Source organism: Quercus robur, chromosome 2 (assembly GCF_932294415.1).
Source record: "Quercus robur chromosome 2, dhQueRobu3.1, whole genome shotgun sequence".
In the NCBI taxonomy this organism is placed as follows: domain Eukaryota; kingdom Viridiplantae; phylum Streptophyta; class Magnoliopsida; order Fagales; family Fagaceae; genus Quercus; species Quercus robur.
The window spans coordinates 65,035,928-65,058,151 of NC_065535.1; the positions used below are offsets into that span (position 1 = coordinate 65,035,928).

At 35.0% G+C, this 22,224-nt stretch overlaps 1 protein-coding gene across 1 annotated transcript; it reads left to right on the forward strand.

The window, feature by feature from the left end:
• Positions 1-18,521: 18,521 nt before the first annotated feature.
• On the forward strand, positions 18,522-21,376 carry LOC126714501 (uncharacterized). Its single transcript, XM_050414675.1, has 4 exons — positions 18,522-18,689; positions 18,771-18,925; positions 20,721-20,846; positions 20,966-21,376. The coding sequence occupies exons 1-4, from the start codon at positions 18,645-18,647 to the stop codon at positions 21,093-21,095; spliced, it is 456 nt and encodes a 151-aa protein (XP_050270632.1). The 5' UTR covers positions 18,522-18,644; the 3' UTR covers positions 21,096-21,376.
• Positions 21,377-22,224: the final 848 nt, after the last annotated feature.

Below are 22,224 nucleotides of genomic sequence, written 5' to 3' on the forward strand. Positions count from 1 at the left end.
CCTAAGCCTGCCTACTGGCACAAGTTTCCTTCCACCTCACAAGTCAACTAGGTATCATGCCTAGGAATTCCATTCTAGTAACAGGAATCCAACAACCAAGAAAGAGTTGTACAATTATCGACATTCTTCCTTGTGGATGGTTATTGAATGATCATTTGGGGTGCTAAAGGCTCATTTTCCCATCCTCAATTTAATGCCAAATTTCAAGCACAATAAGCAACGCTATGTGAATACTGCATGTTGTTGTCTACACAATTTTATACGCATTAATAACGTGAGTGATGAATTGTTTAACACATGGGACGTTGTTGAATATGAAGGAAATCCTATTATCCCGCTTGGTAGTGGACAATGGAGCTTCCACCAGCACTACAAACCAGAGGCATGTTGTGGAGATGTCAGATGCATCAAAGAGACGTATGGCCCACTTTAGGGATGACATCACCGATGCTATGTGGGCTGATTATGTCACCCGTCGGCATTGATTTCGCACATGAATTCTATTGTAAATGCTTACATTTTGATATTTATAGACTTGGTAGCATAGGCCAGGCGATTAGCATTTACTAGGTGCATCTTCAGCAGATGTTATATATTTTTTTATAACGGTATTGCGCTATTTTGGAACCACAAATGTATGATGCGCATAAGTTCGGTATTTAGTATTTGTACCATTGTATTATGCATTATTATTGTAAGGTCAATGGTATTTGAAGTTTCTGTCAAGTCCACATTTTGCCTACTTTTTACATTAGTGATGATGGGTGATTTTGTAATGGTATAGTGTGATTTTATAAACTATGTGCAGTGAACTGCAGTTTGTTAGATAACTTAGTTGTATTCGAGGCGACTACCCTCCTAGAAATAAAGGGAGAGAAGGATATTTGGGATTAAATTCTGCTTGCCTCATATTATTCATATCGATGCTTAAATACACTAACAACACAACTAAATTATAAACAATAGGAATGGCAAAAAATAAGAATGCTACCATTACAAAACAGCAATGTTATATATAAGGTTACAATAAGTCTGTCATTCAACACATACGTTGCCAGGTCCAACACCTACACTACTAGGCACTCCTAACACCTACAATACATTTCCATGTCCAACCACATAATAGAATTTCATTATGCAAACCACTAATCCAAATTTAGAATCATGGCAAACACATTTGCCGTAATCCAACCTCCCTATTACCAAGTGAAAATATAAACAATACCATAAATGCCAACCATGAGATAAGTAGAGCATTCTTGTATTTATGTGATTGAGCATTGGCCATACATTGTTAAACCCTTGCTTTTTCAGCACTACGCTTTGCCACTCTTTCCCTGTGGAGAAGGTTTGCTACCATTGCACGGTCTTCCGTCTCATTATTTTTTGCCATAGCTGCCTCGGCCTCAAGCCTGGTAAATTTCACAATGACAGTCGGTACTATTTCAGCACCACGCCTACATGGCATGCCATCCAACTACTTAAAGGACTTACAATGTTCGTCGCTGCCCTGCATATTAAACAAAGCTAGTAAGTACATGAGTTGAGGAGCATAACAACTTTAACCATGAAGGGACGATGATAGTAAGCGCAGTTGATACTTATAGGCTTCCAATGTCTACAACCATAAAACCTTCTATCGAAATTATGGAGTTGCAAAGATGTCCGCAACACGCACTAATCCATGTCACACACATGCCCCCTATAGTTGGAGTTATAGCTACTTGCACTTGCCTCCGACATTGTTTGAAATGTCCACCCCTACATATATATTCACTGTCAATTAGTTACTTTGCTTTGTGTTTACTCTTTACATTGGCTGTGAATGCTTGTGTTAAAGAAAGACAATACAGAGGAAGATATTGAAGTGAAAAGCAGTAAAGTTAAATTTTAATTGTAATGGTGAAAAATTAAAACAAAGCTAGGGAAGAACACTAGCTATAGATACACTTAATGAGGATATACACAAAGTCAATTGATGAAGAAGGCAAACCATGACGAGTCCAGAACTCCTAATTCATGTCTTTAAAGCATTAGATTGAGTAATTAGATATTGGTAGATAGCATGATTGACAAATTAGATATTGTTTTAATTTACTTTGTTAGGACATATGTGAATCTTGTTAGGAACATATGTCAATATTTTATGTAATTCGCTAATCCTTTGACAAAATACACTTTACTTGTAATTGGGTAGATCCAGGATGTGTTTAATACTTCAAGAAATAAGGTTTCAAGTTCAAGTGTTAAAACCATACAAATCTATCTAAGAAACAAGTGAAGAAGTGCTAGATTTTAAAGCTCGATAGCTAGTATCTATCGAGGTTTAAAGGAGCTGCTGAAACCCGAAGCTCGACAGCTAGCTCGATAGATACCCTATCTGTCGAGGTTTATGGAATTCAGTTTTTCAAAGCTGATTTTCATCCAATCCGTGGGTATATGCTTGGGCTTTCTTTTCTCACAACCCTAAACATATATAAGGATTATTTTAAGGGCCGTCAAAGGTTGCGCGAGTGTGAAGCAAAGTTTTGTTCATGCAAATTGTGACCAAAGACAGAATTTGCCCTAGTTCATCTTTCTATTAAAGAAGCTGCTTTGTTTGTACACCGTAGGGTTTTGTGACCAAGGAGTTTCTTGATCTTCATCATGTGATGAACTGAAGAACTTTGCAGCCAACATCTTTCTCAAGTTGGTGAGTAAGCCGCGTACTAGGATCTGCGCATTGAATTGGTTAGTTACATACTAGGAGCTGTGCATTGAAAAGGAGATATTGTCACTATAGAACAAGTCCAATTGGGTATTAGGATAAGGGTTCAATTGTAGGTTGGTATAAGATACTGGGATTCCTTTACTTGTAACCGCTTGTTTTGATAATAGTGGATTCTCGGGAGTGGTGACCTTAAAATCACCCGGTGGGGTTTTTGCCGTATATGTTTTCCCCATTCATAAACAAATCACCGTGTCAATTTAATTTCCGCTGCATTTAGTTAATCGGTGATTTGTTTGTGCTACCACGCGTTTTGCATATTAATTGAATTAATTAATTAACTTGGCTAAATCAATTGGTTAATTTATTACAAGGGGTCAATACATTCTTGGCCTATCATACTTGTTAGTTAGAGAGAGTAAAAGAGGGAATCAGCAATGCAAAATGCTTAAATTGATTATTACTAACACAATTGAAACTAACTTCATCCCATACAACTAGAAATCCATCATCAATACTGAAACCCTCAAAATTTCCCATCCAAACTCTAACACACATCAACTATCCAACATTCATCAATGGACCCTAACCAGATGCCATTCATAGACTATAAAACAAAAATTCCATCTACACTTTCCCTTGAGTCCATGGGCATGTCCTTCAAGTTTATCATAAGTTCCATCTAGAGTTTCTCTTATAGTGAGTTTCTCATTCAAAACATAGATTTTTTTTACCTCTACCAATGAGTTCACTAGTGCATATACCCCTTCAAAGACACATAAACAATCTTGCAACTATAAATCTGTAATAAATGTATTCAACACCATGGCAAATTTTGGGAAATTTATAACATTTATTTCCTAAAATTGTAGATTAAATGGGGGACAAATTGACATACAGTGGTGCCTTTACCTTCAGAGATTTATTGGGATTTACCCACCGCTGATCAGCCTTTAGGAGCAAAGGAGGGATGGTGGATGTCTAGGCTCAGTTTCAGGGGCGGAGGTGTTGCGGAGGATGAAGCTGTAGCGTCCTCTTCGAGGTGTAGCAGCGCTCGCTAGGTTCGCTGGGTTCGTTGTCAGGGATGACGAAGGGGGAATCTGACGTACGTGGGTCCCGTGGTGGCAGCACAATTGGGTGAGGATGGAGGAGTTGAGGTCAACGGTGGTCGGCAGGTTTGGGTTTTGAGAGCAGAAGTGTGAAATGTGGTTGAAGGTGATGTTGGGTCGATGCTGGAGGACGGAGGTGTAGCGGCTTGAGTTCAAGGACGAGGAAGGAGGATGATGCTGTGGTAAGGTGCAGGTGGGCAAGGATGAAGGAGTTGATGCTTCGGTGGTCTTTTGGCTTTGGGGTTTGAGAGGTGAAGACAAAGGTTGGAAATAAAGGGAAAGCAAAAAAGGCAATGGAAACTAAAAAGAGAAAAGGAACATGGGTAGTCGTTTTGTGCCTCTGCAAGATAGACAGTAAGTGGGTCCTACAAAAGGTGAGGTTTTTTGTGTTTTTAAGAAAGAAAAGTTAACTGGGTTTAGTTGCCAAACAAAGTTGGGTTTGTTTTGGGGATTTTTGAGTGATGAGTGATGAGTTACAGGGTGATGAGTGATGATATTTAGGTGATGAGTGATGAGTGATGAGTGATGCTGCAACCAAACAAGGCCTAACAAAATATATTTTTGTAACACACTCAAAAGAAAATAACACAAACAGAATTTTTTACTTAACCCATTAACTTATTTTCTTCTCTATACATTAATTTATTCCTCACACTCTTTCTCTATTCTGTCCATGTCTCTCTCATCTCTCACACTCCATTTTAGATCATTGTTAGCTTCGAGTCGTGGTGGCTTGGGTGGTGATTGTGGAGGAGCACAAGTTGGTTGGATATGGGTTTTGAGGAGGAGCACAGTGTTGGATTGGGTCTAGGTTTTGAGGAGGAGCATGACGTTGGGTTGGATCTGGGTTTTGAGGAGGAGCATGCTGTCTTGTGATTTGGGTTTTGGTTGTGGTCGATCTGATCTCTCTTTCCTCTTCAATCTTTATGCTTTAACAATGTCGGTTATGTTTTCTTCTTCTTTTTCACTTCCATTTCTTTCTTTTAGCTTTTCATTTTCTTTTCAACTTTACTGCGGATGGGTTGCATCTTGTGTATAATTATTTTTGTTTTTGTTTAAATTCTTTCTCCATTGCTAAATATTTAAATGGGACCTTGACTATTTTTCCTTTTAACTTTTAAGTAGCTACGTTGATTTGCAATTGCTAGGACAAGTAGATTTCATCAATGGAGGGCCTCCATATCAAGTTTATGTAGATTTGGCCTCCTTCCTGCTTAATGTTCATGACTAATTTGTCTTGGGGATGTGAGAGGAAATTTAACCCACAACAATACCCTCAAAGCATAGGATCACCCACGTCCTTTTAGATGACGTTTTCGAAAATATCATGGGGCTACTGTTAATGACCTAAGATGGACTTTTCTAAGGGAACATATAATTGAAATCAGTTGCTACATTCATAAAAAAAAAAAAAAAAAAAAAAAAAAAAAAAAAAAAAAAAAAAACCATAAAAAAAAAAAAAGAAATTAGTTGCTACGTTTGGCATTATAACTTGTCGTCATCATCTGGGGCTTATAAAAGGGGAACTTTGTTGTTGTCCTTAGCGAGGAACTTCGTTGCTGTCCTTTTGTTTTTGTGGAGGTTGATTTAGGTTTGATTTTTTATGGGGTGTGTTCTTTGTGTTCAAGATTTCTATGAATGGAGAGAAACCAATACCAATTTTTGATCTTGTTTCTCAAGTATTTTTATGTCTTATTTTTTGGGTTTTTGGAGGAGAGAGACATAAAGGGGAGTAGAAATACACATTTACCCCTATTTTTAACAGTGGTGGGTTTCAAGAAACTCAAGTGGGTAAAGTGACACTTTTCAAACCACGGGTAAACAAAGTGATTTTGGACCAAACCACGGGTGGGTTTATTGTAATTAGCCCTTGTTGGGGGCGTTTTTATTCGTCGCCTATATGATATTTTGGAAGCCAAGATTGAAACTCCACTTTGAGCTTAGAATATGGTCTAAAGGCTATCAGTGAAGTGTGAAAGGCCTATTTTTGCTCAAGGGCTAGGTTGCATCCAACAAATATTATAATAAGGCCTCAAAAATATCTCCTGCATAGCACAAAGGATGACCCACAACTACAAGTGCTTAAATAATAGTCCAGCGGTAAACAGGAGAAACGTCCAGTGGTAGATGTCTGGAAAATTAATAAATGTATACACACAATAAAAATTATTCATTTCCTTCATATTCAGTTAATATAAAAATGGGCCCGTTGTAACAAGTACATAAGAGGAAAAATGGTCCAATAGTGAATATGACAGACCTTAGCAATAACATCTGATTAGTCAATAAATGTGTTTACATGATGAAAATCATATATTTTCCTCATTATTATTAAGTCAACATGAGGGAAAACTCCCATAGTATCCAAGACATTATGGTCTTCATTATAATAGCAATAAAAAAAGATTAAAGGCTTTATAATTATAAGTAAAAGAGGAAAAAATAGGATGGAATGATGGGAGAGAAAGAGTGTCCATCTAGTGCAGCAAATGTTTGAATAAGATCTCCATGTGCCATATCATGCCCATAATGTTGAATATGTGTATAATAAGTGGTGGGAGTTACTTTATGGAAAGTATGAGTGAATATATGGAAATATGAAAGAGAGATGAAGTGGTGTTTGGCCATTTTTGAATATGGTGTAAAGAGAGCTGTTTATGACTATTTTAAGGTGCTGGGATTTTCAGAGGAGATGGGATGTTTGTGGGTAGGTGTACATGGGTATTTAAGGAAGTTGATTTATGAACTAAATGACTGATTTGTGAGCTGAAAATAGTATGATGGGTGAGGAATTTTATGATAAGATCTTGTCCCCTTGATGAGTTGATGGTAGTTCCTTTTATAGTGAAGCTTAAGGGATTGATTAGCAAAAGTTAGAAGAGGACCAGGTCTGATAGTTGCAAAATCCTAGAATATCTCTTTTGAGATTTGGCCCAAAATGGTGAGACTTGCTTTTTGGATGTTTTGCTTATTTGGGTAATGTAGCTAGAGGCTGAAATGCTCCTAATCTAAGCATTAAATGCTAGGATTTTAAGATTAATTTCGTCAAATAAGATTAGGGCAAGTATGAGGACTAGAGATCTTGCTTGTTGCAACTAGGATCAGAGTTCAAGAGGGTTGGTTGACGCTCTAAGCCAGGCGTCAACCATTGATGCCTCTATTGGAGCTTCTGCTGGACACCCCTTTATGCCCTCCAAATCACTTTTCCCTAATTTTCCCCTTTTAGGATTCATGAGCTTGATTCATGAATCAATTACATACATTTTTAGTAATAAAATAAACTATTTAGTTGAGGATTTCATGAGCTTGGAAGTCTTGGTTATGACTTCCTTGAGTTGTGACCAAAACTTGGAGAAGAAGGGAATTTATTACCCATTAGCTTTTAGGTGTCAGCCTAACCTCTGGTACTGTTCACGTCAAAATTGGCAGTGGTAGAGAGGCTCCTAATTTGGTTTAGGACAGGGACGGACCAAGGATTTTAAGGTAGTGAGGGCCAAAGTATAAAGAAAAAAAACTCTAAATAGGAATTTATATAGTATTAAAAAATTATAAATACTCAAAATCGTTGTTTCTAAATACATTAAGATGCAAACATTTACCAATAAAGACAAACAAAAACAAAATAATGTCTTTTTTTAATACTAGGCTGACTAGGATTTTTTTTTTTTTTGGTTAAAGTTAGAGCATTCACATTGGTGGTGCTAAAAATTTTAGTTTTTAGCACCTCAAAAAGTTACTTTATCTATTTTACCACCCCACTTTACAATACACCCAATATCAAATGTTCTATTTTTTTTTTTTAATTTGATTTAAAATAATATAAACAATTCATTAAAATAATAAAAGAAGTGAGAGAATTTGAGTTTTTTAATTGAAAGAAGAGATATAATCTTAATAAAATATTTTATTTTATTTTTACCAACTTGCTACAGTCAACTAGTATTTATATTAGTTTACTGTAATTGCAAAAAATTTAGCTTTAACTTCTCCAATAACACATGATTTTTTGGTTCTTTGATAGTAAAATAGTTTTTTTTTTTTGCTAAAATACAATCATCATTATGAATATTTTTACTGTTTTTATTAAGTTTTTTTGTTGGATTGTTGCAATTTGGGTGAGGCTAATTAGGCTTATTGTGGAAAAAGGAACCTAACTACAAAAATGAAAAATATTATAACTATTAAAAAAAAATTGGACCCATAAAAAAAAATTTTGGACCTAGGGGGGGCCCCGGGCCCCCACTTGGGTCCGTCCTTGGTTTAGGAGTTTGGTTTCTTCTCGAGGTGATCTCTAGTAGAAAGCAGAATTGAAGAGAGTTCTCCAACTGGGTTAGTTTGCACACATGGGCTATTTTGGTTGAGATTTCAGTTTGGGCTTAGCCATGAGGGTTGGGTATTTTGGTGGGCCACTAACTTGGTGGTTCTCTCCACTTGGGCCTATCCTTTTGCTTTCTCATTGTAAGCCCTATAAAATAGAAAAATCTGCCATATATTGCCATGAATTTTTATTCCACATGAGCTTTAGTTGTTAGTAAAAATGAAATGTATTCATGAGCTTTAATAAATATTTATGATAGGTTTTGGGTATTAATTTCTATAGGCTTTAAATAACAACTTGTATAATTTCTTATAATTTTTGCCATTGATTATTTTGTAAATGATATTTTTTTTGGGGCTTTTAAATAGTAACCTCAAATGTTTCTTATGAATAATATTTACCATGGGTTTTAATGGAAGCAATATCCATGGGTTTCAAATAAAATATGGTAACAACCACTATAGTGGAATAATTTGATATTCTCCTGGATTTTTCTATAGATAATCATAATGGGCTTGTAAGGTGAATAATAATCATGAGTTTTGGAAATAAATATTATGAATGTTGTGATATAAGATAGATAGTGACCATAGGTTCTTATATAAATTTCATGAGTTTATAATATGATATGAAATAAATAAATGTCATGAGTCTAAGAAAATTAATCACAACTTTCCTTGAGCTTTTATAAGATGATTGTCATGGGTTTTGAAAATAGATAATTGTCATAGATTTCATGGGCTTGTAATATTATAGTAATAGTTTTAAGAACTTAAAACATTGTTCATCATTGGACTTTAAGTGAAATACTTATGATATAGTATTTTGCCAAGTATTAATAGCCTTGGGCTTTTGATAAAATAGTGCCAAGTAGTTATCTTGGGCTTTTAATAATGTCAATGTAAATTGAGTTTTTGATATTGGCAATAAGAATTGAGTTTTTGATATTGACAATGAAAATTGAGTTTTTAATATGCCAACGAGAATTGTGCTTTGATGTTGTCAATGAGAATTGGGTTTTAGATATTGTTGCCAATAAGAATTGGGCTTTTGATATTACTGCTAATAAGAATTGGGCTTTTGATATATTGCCAATGTGAATTGGGCTTTTGATGTTGCCAATGAGAATTTGGTTTTTGATATTGGTAATGAGAATTGGGTTTTTAATATACCAATGAGAATTGGGTTTTTGATGTTGTCAATAAGAATTGGGCTTTAGATATTGCTGCCAATGAGAATTGGACTTTTGATATCACTGCTAATGAGAATTGGGCTTTTGATATATTGCTAATGAGAATTAAGCTTTTGATATTGCCAATAAGAATTGGACTTTTGATATTATCAATGAGAATTGGGCTTTTGATATATTGCCAATGTGAATTGGGTTTTTTATATTACTAATGTGAATTAGGCTTTTAATATTACCAATCTTAATTGAGCTTTTGATAAATAAATTATCATGAGCTTGAACCATGGGCTTTGCTTATGGGATTTGAATTCCATTAATAAAATTGTTTTTCCATGGACTTGAATCATGGACTTTTGAAATATTACCAAGTATAATTAGTCTTGGGCTTTGAAAAAAATGGGATGTGTGCATTGGGCTTGTAGGGCCGTTTTTGGGTTTAGCTAAATAATGATAATGAAATTTGATAAGATTTGAGTTTTGGGCTTTTGTGATGGTTTATATCGTGACCCAATTTAGATATTGAGATAGGAAATACTTGTGAGCCAATGGGATGAGAAATATTCATGGAGGCCCAAAATAATTTATGGGTGAAATTTTGGTATTTTTGGTGAATAAATAAATGTGATTAAATAGGATTAAGGCACGTGGCATGAATGAAAAAATTGTACCTTAACACCCCTTTTCAAATTTTTAGTGCTGTTTGTACATGACTGCTCTATTCAACATGGTAGAATACTTCATTTTTCTAGCGGCTATTGGGTACGGGGTGGGTGAAAGGAGACTCCTCTTTTCATATCAAAATTCCATTCTTAAGATCTTGGATGGGAGATATATTTCATTATATTATTTAACATACCATCTATGTAAATAGCTTGACTTGTTGGAATTAGAAGTTGATTATTGGACCTTTGTGATTTGGGGCAATTGGATCATTACAGCTATCTATTTTGGCCATTTATTCAATCTGAAAAGTTTGAGGAAATTTAAGGAATTAGTGGAATACCAGGATGTTACTTTGTATTAATACAAGAACTAGAATTCCAGCTAGTGGACTTGAATCATGGAAGAGCAATGGAGAACTCTGTGGAGAAGCTGTAAAAAGACGTAGTTAGTTGGGTATTGTCACATAGATTGAAGTTGGGGAAACTCTCATAGAAGACCATAATGTTTTTGTGTAGAGCCTAATCAAAGGGAAGTTGGATTTGATGTAAATACACTTTAAGGTTGGATTTTTTTATTTGGGTGTATGGTAAATGCTTTTGTGTTGACACTCTCACAAAACTAGATGCTTAATCTTGAGATCATGCTTTTATGTTGGCACGACTTGCAGTATGGAGGGATTTTAGACTTGGACAGATTTCTAATATGATACTGACCTTAGAAAATTAGTGAGTCTTGGTTCAAATATCATAGCATAACATAAGTCCAAAATACTAAATGCAGATCCATGTTAAAGGCCATTTAACATGGTTAATGTCCATGTTCCTTCTATTGACCATACAGTTTTAATAATTTTCTATGATGACACCTTGACTACCTACCCATATCCATTTCAAACATAGACATATATGTCTATCTTGTTAAATTCTTTAACATGGTTAATGTCCATGTTCCTTATATTGACCATATAGTTTTAATAATTTTCTATGATGACACCTTGACTACCTACCCATATCCATTTCAAACATAGACATATATGTCTATCTTGTTAAATTGGTCTTCCATTCACCATTTGTTTGGATGCCCATAACTCATTTTCAAATATAATGATTGTGACAAATGATATCCATGTATTTGGCATCTATCACTTCGCTAATGGTCACTATTATGAGGGGCTGTGGCATGAAAGTTTTAAGTAGGAATATGGTATGTATACATTCCGAAAGGCAGAAAAAAGATGTGGTTAATAAGATGCTAGCACCCTTAAGCATGTTTAACCCCTACTAACTAACTGATACAGTCCTTTGAGCAATTTAGGTATTTATTGACATTAATATCCTATTGATTCAATATTTTCATGTTCCTTATTGTCAAGTGTTGTTCCTAATCACACTGTCACATTTCTTTATGTGATAAAATTGCAGGCTACGAGAAAAACTGCAGAGATTGCTGCAAATAAAGCTGCCACTGCTGCTAGAGTTGCTTTTGTCAAAATTGTTTAGATACAAATGGATGAGAAATTTTTCAATACAAATAGCTAAGAGATTGGCTTTGTTTGATGTTATTAATTTTACTAATTTTAGTATTTTAATGATGTCAACCCAGTGAACAAAAGCTCATTGGAGGTTAAGAGAGGGAGAAAGAGATTATGTTTAAGATTTTGTCAAAGACACTGTAACTTGTATATACATTATTTACATCAACGGAAGATGAATTTTGAAAGATTAAAATCTTTCTATGTTTTTAATTTTCCCAACATTTTCAATCTTCCCTAAACTTAGTGATTTCTTGTGGGGTACACGATGCATGTAGCTCCATTATTATGTATTCACACTGAAATAATGAATCGTAGGTATGATGCCAACTTGTCTAGCATACGATTAAGGACAACAACACTAGAGCCTTATCTAAAATTTTGGGGCCTTAAGTTGCCTCTTTGGATTGATTCAAAAACATTAATGTTGTATCTTGGGATGGAGGAAAACTGTCATTATTATCGATGTCTCTCTATTTCTCAATATCCATTCCAATAAGAGCTTGTGTGTGTGTGTAAAGGAGGGGATAGAGATTGAAGCAATTAAAAGAAAACAAGACCATAAATTAGATAACTAAGTTTCTACTCCTAGTAAATAGGTCTTGCTTACACTAAGGAATTAAGGTGGGTATCTAAATTCCCAAGCTTAAAGGAAATTATATTTTTTATAAGTTAACAATTTCAATCCTTTTTCCATATCATATAAGCAAAAAGCATAAAACAAACCATCAATATCATATAGATCTAAACGCTGTCAATTCTAAGGGTATTTTAGTCATGTTTTAGGTTTCAAGGTCATTTCAGTCATTTTTTAGGTTATAAGGGCATTTCGGTAATTTTAGAGGGAATTTGGGGGTATTTTGGTCATTTTTAGGTTTTAAGGATATTTCAGTCCTTTATAAAGTTTCCAGGGTCATTTTAGTCATTTTTTAGGTACTAAAGGTATTTTGGTCATTTTTAAATTTCTAAGTGTATTTTAGATAGTCTCTAAGTATAGGGGCATTATGGTCATTTTCTATATTCAAAGGGTATTTTGATCATTTTTTAGGTTTTTTGGTTATTTTGATCTTCTTCTTCTTTTTATTTTTATTTTTATTTTTATTTTTTTTATTAATGTTTTAGGGTAATTTCTAAAGATATTTTGATAATTTTTTAGGTTCAAAGGGTATTCCGGTAATTGTTGAGGTTTTAAGGGGTATTTTGGTCATTTTCAAGTTTTATAAAGTATTTTGGTCATTTTATAGGTTTCAAGGGTATTTCAAATTTTTTTTAAGGTTTCAGGGTCATTTCAGTCATTTTTGGGACTTTGTGGGTATTTCGGTCATTTTTTAGATTTAAGGTGCATTACGGTCATTTTTTATGTTCTAAGGGCATTATAGTCACTTTTTAAGTTACAAGGTAATTTTAGTCATTTTTTAGGTTTCATAGTAATTTAGGTCTTTTTTTTAAGTATTGAAGGGTATTTCGATTATTTTTTAGGTTTAGAGTGTATTTCAATCATTTTTTAGGTTTTAGGGTCATTTTTTAGATTTTAAGGATATCTTAGTAATTTTTGAGAGTTTTGGGGTTATTTTGGTCATTTTTAAGTGTTTGGATGCGTTTTGGTAATTTTAGTATATTTAAAGGTATTTCGAAAATTTTAGAGGTTTTAAGAATATTTTTGTTATATATATTCATCGATTATTAGGTAATTCAGTGGGGTTTGGTTGGGTTGGCTACACTTGTATGTAATATTGGTTCTGCTTAATGTGAAGATGAAGCTGTCAAATGTGAGTAAAACATAAGAGAACCATTAAATGTGACAAAAGTACAATCATATGTGATGTTGGTATTGCCCAATGTGACGATGAAACTGTCAAATGTGAGAAAAAAAAGGGTACAACCAAATGTGGAAAAAGTATAGTCATATGTAATGTTGGTACTGCCTAATGTAACAATGAAGCCATCAAATGTGAGAAAAAAAATAAAGGAACCATCGAATGTGACAAAATACAGTCACATGTGATGTTGGTACTTTACAATGTGAGAATGGAACCGTCAAATGTGAGAAAAAAAAATAAAGGAACCACCAAATGTGACAAAAGTACTGTCAGATGTGATATTGGATATGCACAATGTGTTAATGGAATCGTCAAATGTAAGAAAAAATTAAGAGAACCACAAAATGTGACAAAAGAACTGTCATATGTGATGTTAGAACTGCACAATGTGAGAATGGAACCGTCAATTGTGGAAAAAAAAAAAAAAAAAACCCCATCAAATGTGATAAAAATACTGTCAAATGTGATGTTGAAACTACACAATATTAGGATGGAACCGTCAAATGTGAAAAACAATAAGGAAACCACCAAATGTGATGTTGGAACTGCGCATGTGATGTTAGAACTGCACAATGTGAGGATGAAACCATCAAATGTAAGAAAAAAAATAAGGAAACCACCAAATGTGACAAAAGAACTATCACATGTGATGTTGAAACTGCACAATGTAAGAATGGAATTATCACATGTGAGGATTTGGTAACTAGGCGCCTACTAGTGGGTATCATACCCGCCCAAAAAATCGGGGGTACGGTAGAATTACCCGTGATTAACATGTTTGGGATTGTAACTAACTAACTAACTAAATGCATTCTATACCCAAATGTAGAGTCTAAATCTTTTGTCTCATATATTGTGCTTCACTCCATACTCCATCAATAAAATTTGGATAGCTAGCCTCTTTCTTTTAAGTTAGATAACCCTCGACGTTAATGTTAAAATGAGACTTTTTTTTTTCTCTCTTCCGCAGCTTTTGTTTCTTCTCTCTGCCTTTGGTTGCCGCTTTTCGGTTTTTTTTTTTTTTTTTTCACTTCTTCATGCAGTCTCAATCTCAAGTGTTCACCTTCATCCTTACTACACACTCATTACAGACACATTTGTCTCTCTCTTCAAGTGTATATAAGTAGGGCTGTAAACGAGCCAAGCTTTGTCAAGTAGTGAATGTTCAAGCTCGGCTCGATAGCAAAAATAGAATCTTCGAACTTGGCTTGAGTTTGATACAAGCCTACAAATAATGTTCAAGCTTGAACTCGTTATAAAGTATAAAAGCTTGAGCTCGGCTTGGATTGGCTAGATTCATTAGTCAAGCCAAGCTCGAGCTCAATATCAAGCCCAAACTCAAGTTCAATATCATGCTTTTGAGCTTGAGATCCAACATAAGTATATTATCAAGTCTTTATCAAGTTTATTATCTAGTCTATTTGGTTTGGATGAGTGGTCTCAACTTATAATTAATTAAAGTTTTAGAAAGATATGAGTTAACTTGCCAAGCTCATATCAGTTTTATTACTAAATTCATAAATAAACCTAAACTCAACTTGTTTTGTTACTTTTGTATCGAGCCTTGGTGTTCACGAGCTTGTTCATGAGCAATATTTTTTACTCGGGCTCGGTTCATTTATAAAACAAGCCTAAAACTAAAGCTTAAGCTTGGCTTGTTTATAAACAAACAAATATGAACGAGTTTTTTATCGAACCAAGCCCGAACTGTTTATGAACGGCTTGATTCATTTACAACCCTATATATAAGAAAATTGTTATAAATCCTAATTCTTCAGATTAAAATAAATTAAAAAAAGAAATTTATTTACACAAAACGAAAAAGAGAGAACTTACTATGCGATTGAGCAATACTTAAAAGGCATTGAGGTTGCTTGTTTCAAATGATGTGAAAACTATGGTTTAAAAAGTGTTATGAAAACACGTGTTTACAGTATTCATAAAGCAAAAAATATGATTGGTACCATGTTTCAAATAACATGTTTCAGTGTGTGAAAAAACATAATTATGTATTTGGTATGTGCGTATTTTTTCTTAGAAAAGCTAACAAGTGGGCCCCCTAGTTAGAATTAAAGAAGGAAGCTTTATGTGTTGTCTAATCAAGTAAGCCCCATGTTTTTCAAAATATTTACAAAAGTACCATTGAGCAACGTTATTTGAAATCTGAAAACTGGTAAGAGGAGTTTTCTAACTTTAGTGTTTAAACACAGTTTAAACACCCTAAAATGAGCAACGTAACTCAAAAACTTTTAAAAAACACTCTTACCAAACGTGTTGTATTTTTTAGAACCACAGTTTTCAATGTTTAAACACTGAAAACTGTTGTTTGAAATCACATACCAAATAGGCCCATAAAGACTAGAGAAATAGTTGTTAAGTGAAATTATATCAAAACGCTGCTTTAATCTCTCCCTTATCTCTCTCTATCTTTAGCCTAGGCTCTTTATCTCTAAAACTCCAACCCTCTCTCTTTTGTGGGTTCAGTAAAACAACCCAGATCTGCAAGGAAAAAAATATGCAAAAAAAACCCAGCAACCCAGCAAATCCAACACCACAACTAACTCACTAAACCATCATGTCATAACCTCACCAAACTACCACCTCCAACACCACTACCGCTGTGAAAACAAAGAAACTAGAAAAACGAAATCATGAGAAGAGGAAGCATTAAACTCACGAGATCGGAGTAGCGGCGAGTAGCAGAGCAACGTGACTATCGAGATCGGCAAAGATTGAAGAAGTGGAAAGTGGTGGTAGAGAGATTTGAGCGCTCTGTCAGTCTCTTTTGTGTCTCTTTTATTCTTTGATGAATAATCTGTGTGTCTTTGTGGATTAATTTATACACAAACAAAACAGGTAGTTGTAGTAATCTAATCTTGTGTTAATGAGTTCTAAGAAAATAGTGTGAGAAAGTTTTCTTGAGAGGTGTTTGATTTGTTTTCTTTTATGTTTTTCTATTAAAATATGTTTTTTCTAACTGCAATAGGAAAGGTGGGTAATGGTGGTCTAACAGAACCTAGGTGAGTTTTTTTTTTTTTTTTTTTCTTCAAAATAACACTAATTTTCAAACAATTTCGTTAGTTAGCACATTTTCAAAACTATTTAGGAAACTAACATCTCGAGTGTAACAAACTCGATTTTGGAATGCTAAACTCGAGTCCACCAAACTCGTTTTTTGGCAATTGAAATCGAGCCTTACAGGTTCGATTTCGGTACTCATAACAAAAACAAAAACAACGAAGAGAAAAACCAAAAAATCTTCTTCTCAAACAATCAAACACAACAACCTATTTCCAAAACTCTTCTTCTCCAACAATCAAACACAACAACCAAAGAGAAACAATGAAATCAATAAACCCAAGACCCACTTGGGGTTTTGCTCGGATTGAATCGGATAGGTTTTGTTGGAGTTGTTGGGATTGAATCGGAACTGTGAGGACATCGAAACTCACCTGGGTTTTGCTCGGATCGGATGGGGTTTTGCTTGGATTAGATCGGACAAGTTTTGCTGGAGTTGTTGGGATCGAATCGGAACTGTGAGGACATTGAAGCTCACCTGGGTTTTGCTCTGATTGGATCGGACCTGGGTTTTGCTGGAGTTTATTGAAGGTAAGAATTCCTCTAAAATTTCAACGAAATTGAGTCCAATAGGGTCGAGTTCTATGTTAAAATCAAGTTCATTGTACTCGATTTAGACATCGAAATCGAGTTTATTGCACTCGAGATGTTAGTTTCCTAAATTGTTTTAAAAACGTGCTAGCTAACAAAATTTTTTTAAAATCAGCATTATTTTGAAAAAAAAATCCACATCTGGCAGGTTAAGTGACAATTTTTGAAATGTAGGTGGCTTAGTCAAAACTGGTCAAATCACATGTGGATTTACTGCAATTACCCCTTTTTGATACCCATTTTCACGACACATTTTCTACAAACCTGATTCAACCAAGCCCGACTTCCTTGTGGGCTCAATTCATGTATTATATTTTATTTTATTTTTTTAAACATGGCCCAAGCCCATGTGACTTATTGGGGAAAATTGAGAAAGTGTGGTTTGGAGAGTATGCATCAGTTCCTTTTAGACTTTTTGCATGAGCCCAGCCCATGCGTGCTACCAAGTGGGCAAGGGACACTGGTAGCACCTCAAGCTCATGGAGGAGGTCTTGTATCCAAAATTTTCACCCCAAAACAGCTTTTATGCTCTGGGTGACTGTGGCCTAACTTTTCTGCTCTCCTATTTTTTTGCCTAAAACACAAAGCTGACCCTAAATGGCTGGCCTTGTCTGCTATAACAACCAAATACAATCTCCAAAGACCTACCATGTCTAGGAAACATCAGCCCATGAATTTAGACTACTTTATTTCCCAAATTATGCAAAAAGTAAGGCATCCCTCTTACCCAATTAAATCAAATCTGACCATATCTTCTTTGATTGATATCTTGGGGTTCAAAGCCTCTTCTGTTGACCAAAAACAGTCACTTAGAGCACCCCAAGTTTAATACGAAAGGCCTCAATCAAATTTAAAAGGAACTAACCACGTTTTACCCACAGACCTGAAACTTCAGAGCAAAAGCCCATTCAGCCAGTCAATAATCTTACAATTCCGAAGTTTGGGGGGGGGGGGGGTGAAAATATGGGTACAGGAGAACCTTCCCTCTCTTCCTCACAACCTCTCTCAATTTCCTCTTCTCGGTGGCTGTGGGTCGAAGTTTCAGACCTGTTGAACCACGTTTTCTCCATAGAGCTAAAACTTGAGAGCAAAAACCCACTGAGCCAGGAAACATTCTCACAATTCTGAACCTTAGGAGTGGAATTATGGGTATAGGGGAACCTTCTCTCTCTTCCTCATAACCTCTCTCAATTTCCTCTTCTCGGTGACTGTGGGACGAAGTTTCAGACTTGTTATGTTTTTATGCTTTTTTTGCACTTTTGTTATTAGCATTTTGATTCTCTCTTGTCAAAGCACTATTAGCCTTTTGTTTATCATACATTTGAAATTTTGGGCTTGATTCTCCACAATAAACACCTCTAAAGAATCGAATGGGGGATTTGAGCCATTCTCGCATTTTTGGCCATTGTCGCAAAAATGTCCCTGACACCCCTTACAAATTTAACAATGTTTTTAACAGAAGTAGGATGTAGAACTTTAGCTCGGGTAGGTGAAGTGTGTGGGTAAGTAGTAATTTTCCATATTCTTTGACTCACAAAAGCCCAATGAGCGAAGTGTCGTCGTTTTACCTGACGGTTCAGCTTCCACGCGATTACTGAAAGTTAACACTACGGTTTCTCTCTCTCTCTCTCTCTCTGAATGGCGAATCAAGAAACTGGTTCGTCTTCTTCCTCTGCTCCACAGGTAATCAAACCATCAATTCTTCTTCTTCTTCTATTTTTTGTATTAGATTGTAATATGGGTTTCTGAATAATCTTGAGTCAGGGCCACCAAGTTCAACTTCAGCAAGAAGAGGAAGAGTTGCTATCAATATACGGAGCGGAATCGGGTTGGGTTGAAGCTCGAACGAGCTGTGACCATCTGGCCTCTCTGTCGGCCGACCTCGCTCACATTCCCACACCCGATACTCCTTGCTACAGGTTTACTTCTTTTTCTCACACCCCAACTCTACTCTACTTTTACCATTTCCATTTTTTACAAAACATTTATTTTTATTTTTAAAAAAATTATAATCATACCCATTTTGTTTTGGAATTGTTATGATCAACTACTTCCATCAATTTCAACAATTGAAATCATTCACTAAAATTACTCGCATGAAAATAATTGGACCCACACGGGTTATGATTAGGTGATTAGTTGATTATATCATTATAGTCTATAGATTAAGGATGGCAATGCTTGACACAAACTGTGTAAACCATATGCTTTTTTGCTGGTGAGTGTTTACTGTTTAGTGTAAATGGGTCGTGACATGATTAATAAATGGGTCAATTTTGTGCTGACTCGCTCAACCCGCAATCAAGATGAAGAGACTGGGTTCATTATTCATGCTTTGTTGCCAAGACGCCAACCTATTTAACCCGTATCAGTAAGTGTCATTTTCCAAAATAAATTTGGATTTGAAGTATAGGTGAATAGTTAAACAAATTTTTAATGGTTATGTTGATACTCTCTTTTTTTCCCTTTTCTTATGGACAATGTTGAAAGTCTTTAACTGGCCCTTCTACCAAAAAACAAAGGGGGGAAAAGATTCATTTAATTTTATATTTCTTAAAAATTGTGTGTTTTAATTTGGATGAAAGTTCGTTGGGTTGAACTTAGAACTTTTAGATTATATGCTATCGGTATTTTAATTGATGTTATTATGGAATAGAATTTGTTTTTCTTTTTAATTAAAATTATTGTAATTTATGTGCGTATAAATAAATAAATGTCAATCTTGTCAATTTTTGAGTCATATATTCATATTTAAACGGGTTGAAATGAGTTAGGTCTATGCCAATAGACTCAATACAACACAACCTGTTTATTAAATGAGCTAAATATGTCGTCTTTGTCAACATAATACTACATGTTTATTAAGTGTTTCGTGAATCATGTGTTTTCTACCTACTTACTAAACAGGCAATGTTAATGTTCTAGGGTTTTGACATGATTGCTAAATAGATCGTGTTAATGTCGACTCATGTAGTCAAAGTATTCAATTAGAACACAATTTGTAACCCCATTGCAGAGTGATGTGGGTGAGTGAGTCTGTAGGTTCAAGAATTTTATTAGAACAATTGCATATCGTGTTATCTTGTGGTGTGATTTGTAATATAGAAACCTATATAGTGTCAATAGTATTGTATTAAACAGCATGAGAGCATGGTTATATATTTTACCTTTGTCTTTACAAAAAAATAAAAAACATTGTTAAGAAGTGAAGCTGTCTAGTTCTATACTCATTTACCTATAAATCTTAGAATATTTTACAATTTACACATTTTTGAGATGAAAGGAAGAACACAGATCCATTTGGGACTGAAAGTAAGAATTAAGGCCCCTTATTTTTCTGCAAAAGCTAGGTTTGATTTGAACTATACAGTTGAATCTGAGTAAGGTTTGTATTCTGTTTACAATTTATTGCATACTTGCTTTTATAAATGTGTGACCTTGACATAATGAAACTAAAACCTGATGCAAGCTCAAACTAGAATATTCACTGCTGTCTTTCTAAATATTGTTTAATCTTTCGAGTAATTTATAGGTAATGACTCATGTCTCACCTTTGTAGTCTACCTTAGTCCTTTAAAAGCCCTCAATTGTAGAAACATTTAGACTTTATATTTTGCTATGTATGTCAATGATAATTTAATTACCTTAAGCGAAGCTTGGCCGTTGAACTGTATATCGCATTATCTAATCTGTGGAAGCACTGACATATGAAAGGTGCCAACACCCAAATGAGAACTGGTTATGTTTATGCTGTAAGGACGTGCTCTGTAGCCGTTTTGTGAACAAGCATATGCTGCAGCATTTTCAACAGTCAAATCATTGCCTGGCACTCAGCTACAGGTATACATATTACAATTAGCATTATTTTCTTCAAATTGTCTTCTTTAATTTTTTTTTAATTTTCTCCGCAATGTTTTACAAAGCTGTCTTGGTCGTGTTCTGTTTACTTTTGGAAACAGTGATCTGTCAGTTTGGTGTTTCTCCTGCGATGCCTATTTGGATGCTCAAGTGATTATGCAACTGCGACCTGTTTATGAGACAGCCTACATTCTTAAATTTGGTGAGGCTCCACCATTTCGCAGAGTCTAATAATTAAGCTTGCAAGATTGTCAAGCTAGGGATTGAGGGTTCATGATCAAGCTGTGGAAGTTTGAGGTTTACCTTTTGGTGCATAGGAGGGTTGGAGTTTGAACTGACTGGAGATTCATTGTACTACTCACTTAAATCCAACACTAAATAGGAAACTGTAAAAGATTATTGATATATGATTGTCATATGACCGGTGCATAAGTTGGACTTTCTGATATGCAAGCCATCTTTGTACCTGACCAAAGGTAAACACATATATGAAAGGGCTTTTTTTAATCTCATATGGATCCATCGAATGATTATAGTGGGCACATTGCAAGTCACTTGCAAAATGAGAATTTAGGTTTGCACAAATTTTTCCTGTGTATGTATGGCATTCTTTGAATTGGTTGCCTTGCCCTGGTATCCTCAGCTTTGTGGCAATGTCTAGCAGTAGCCAAGCTACAGTTATACGTCTCTTTGTATGATGATGCACATCACAAAAGGTTAAGAGTAGTATATCAAACCTGTTTCTTTCAATTAAAATCTCTACTATACAACGCAAGGCATGAAATTACAGGGTCCTTATATAGATGCTACAATGTGCCATTTTAGAGGATGTCATTAATGTTTGGTTGTTCGAACATGCTGGACAAGCGGGCATAGGGTTTTATCGTTAAGGAACACAGTTTGTGGGGCATTTTGGGTAATGTCTGTGGAGTCAGAAAGGTTGAGATGTTCCTTCAAGCTGCGCAAGAATGGTGTAAATTTCTCAACTGATGCAGTCCTTTTCTCTAAAAACATGTGGCTTCTTTTTAAGTAAGAGACAAACTGGGCCTGGTTGGTCAGGTGAATTAATAAGAATTGTTAGGTTGTCTGGTATTAGCTGTCTATTCATTTATGTTATAAGAGAGCCAGATGGTTATACTTTGGACCATTTAGTGTTTTCATTTATTGTTCAACTTCTTAGGACCACCATTGTGTTGCTTTGTCTTAACTTGATGGGAGTTGCAGGGTGGGAATGGCATTGCCATGCGTGAAGCAAGTGTATCTTGCTAGGGGTTGGCTTCACGGCCTTTTCTATATGGATAGCACATACATCAGATTGTTCATATTGGACTATTCTTGGGGCCAATAAACTTCCATGTTC

Excerpts from the sequence above, each read along its gene's own strand:
- LOC126714501 (XM_050414675.1), top strand. The coding sequence starts at position 18,645 with ATGGCGAATCAAGAAACTGGTTCGTCTTCTTCCTCTGCTCCACAG. Across the intron at positions 18,690-18,770 it reads CTTCTTCCTCTGCTCCACAG|GGCCACCAAGTTCAACTTCA; the intron begins GTAATCAAACCA and ends ATCTTGAGTCAG. Across the intron at positions 18,926-20,720 it reads CCCGATACTCCTTGCTACAG|GTGCCAACACCCAAATGAGA; the intron begins GTTTACTTCTTT and ends GACATATGAAAG.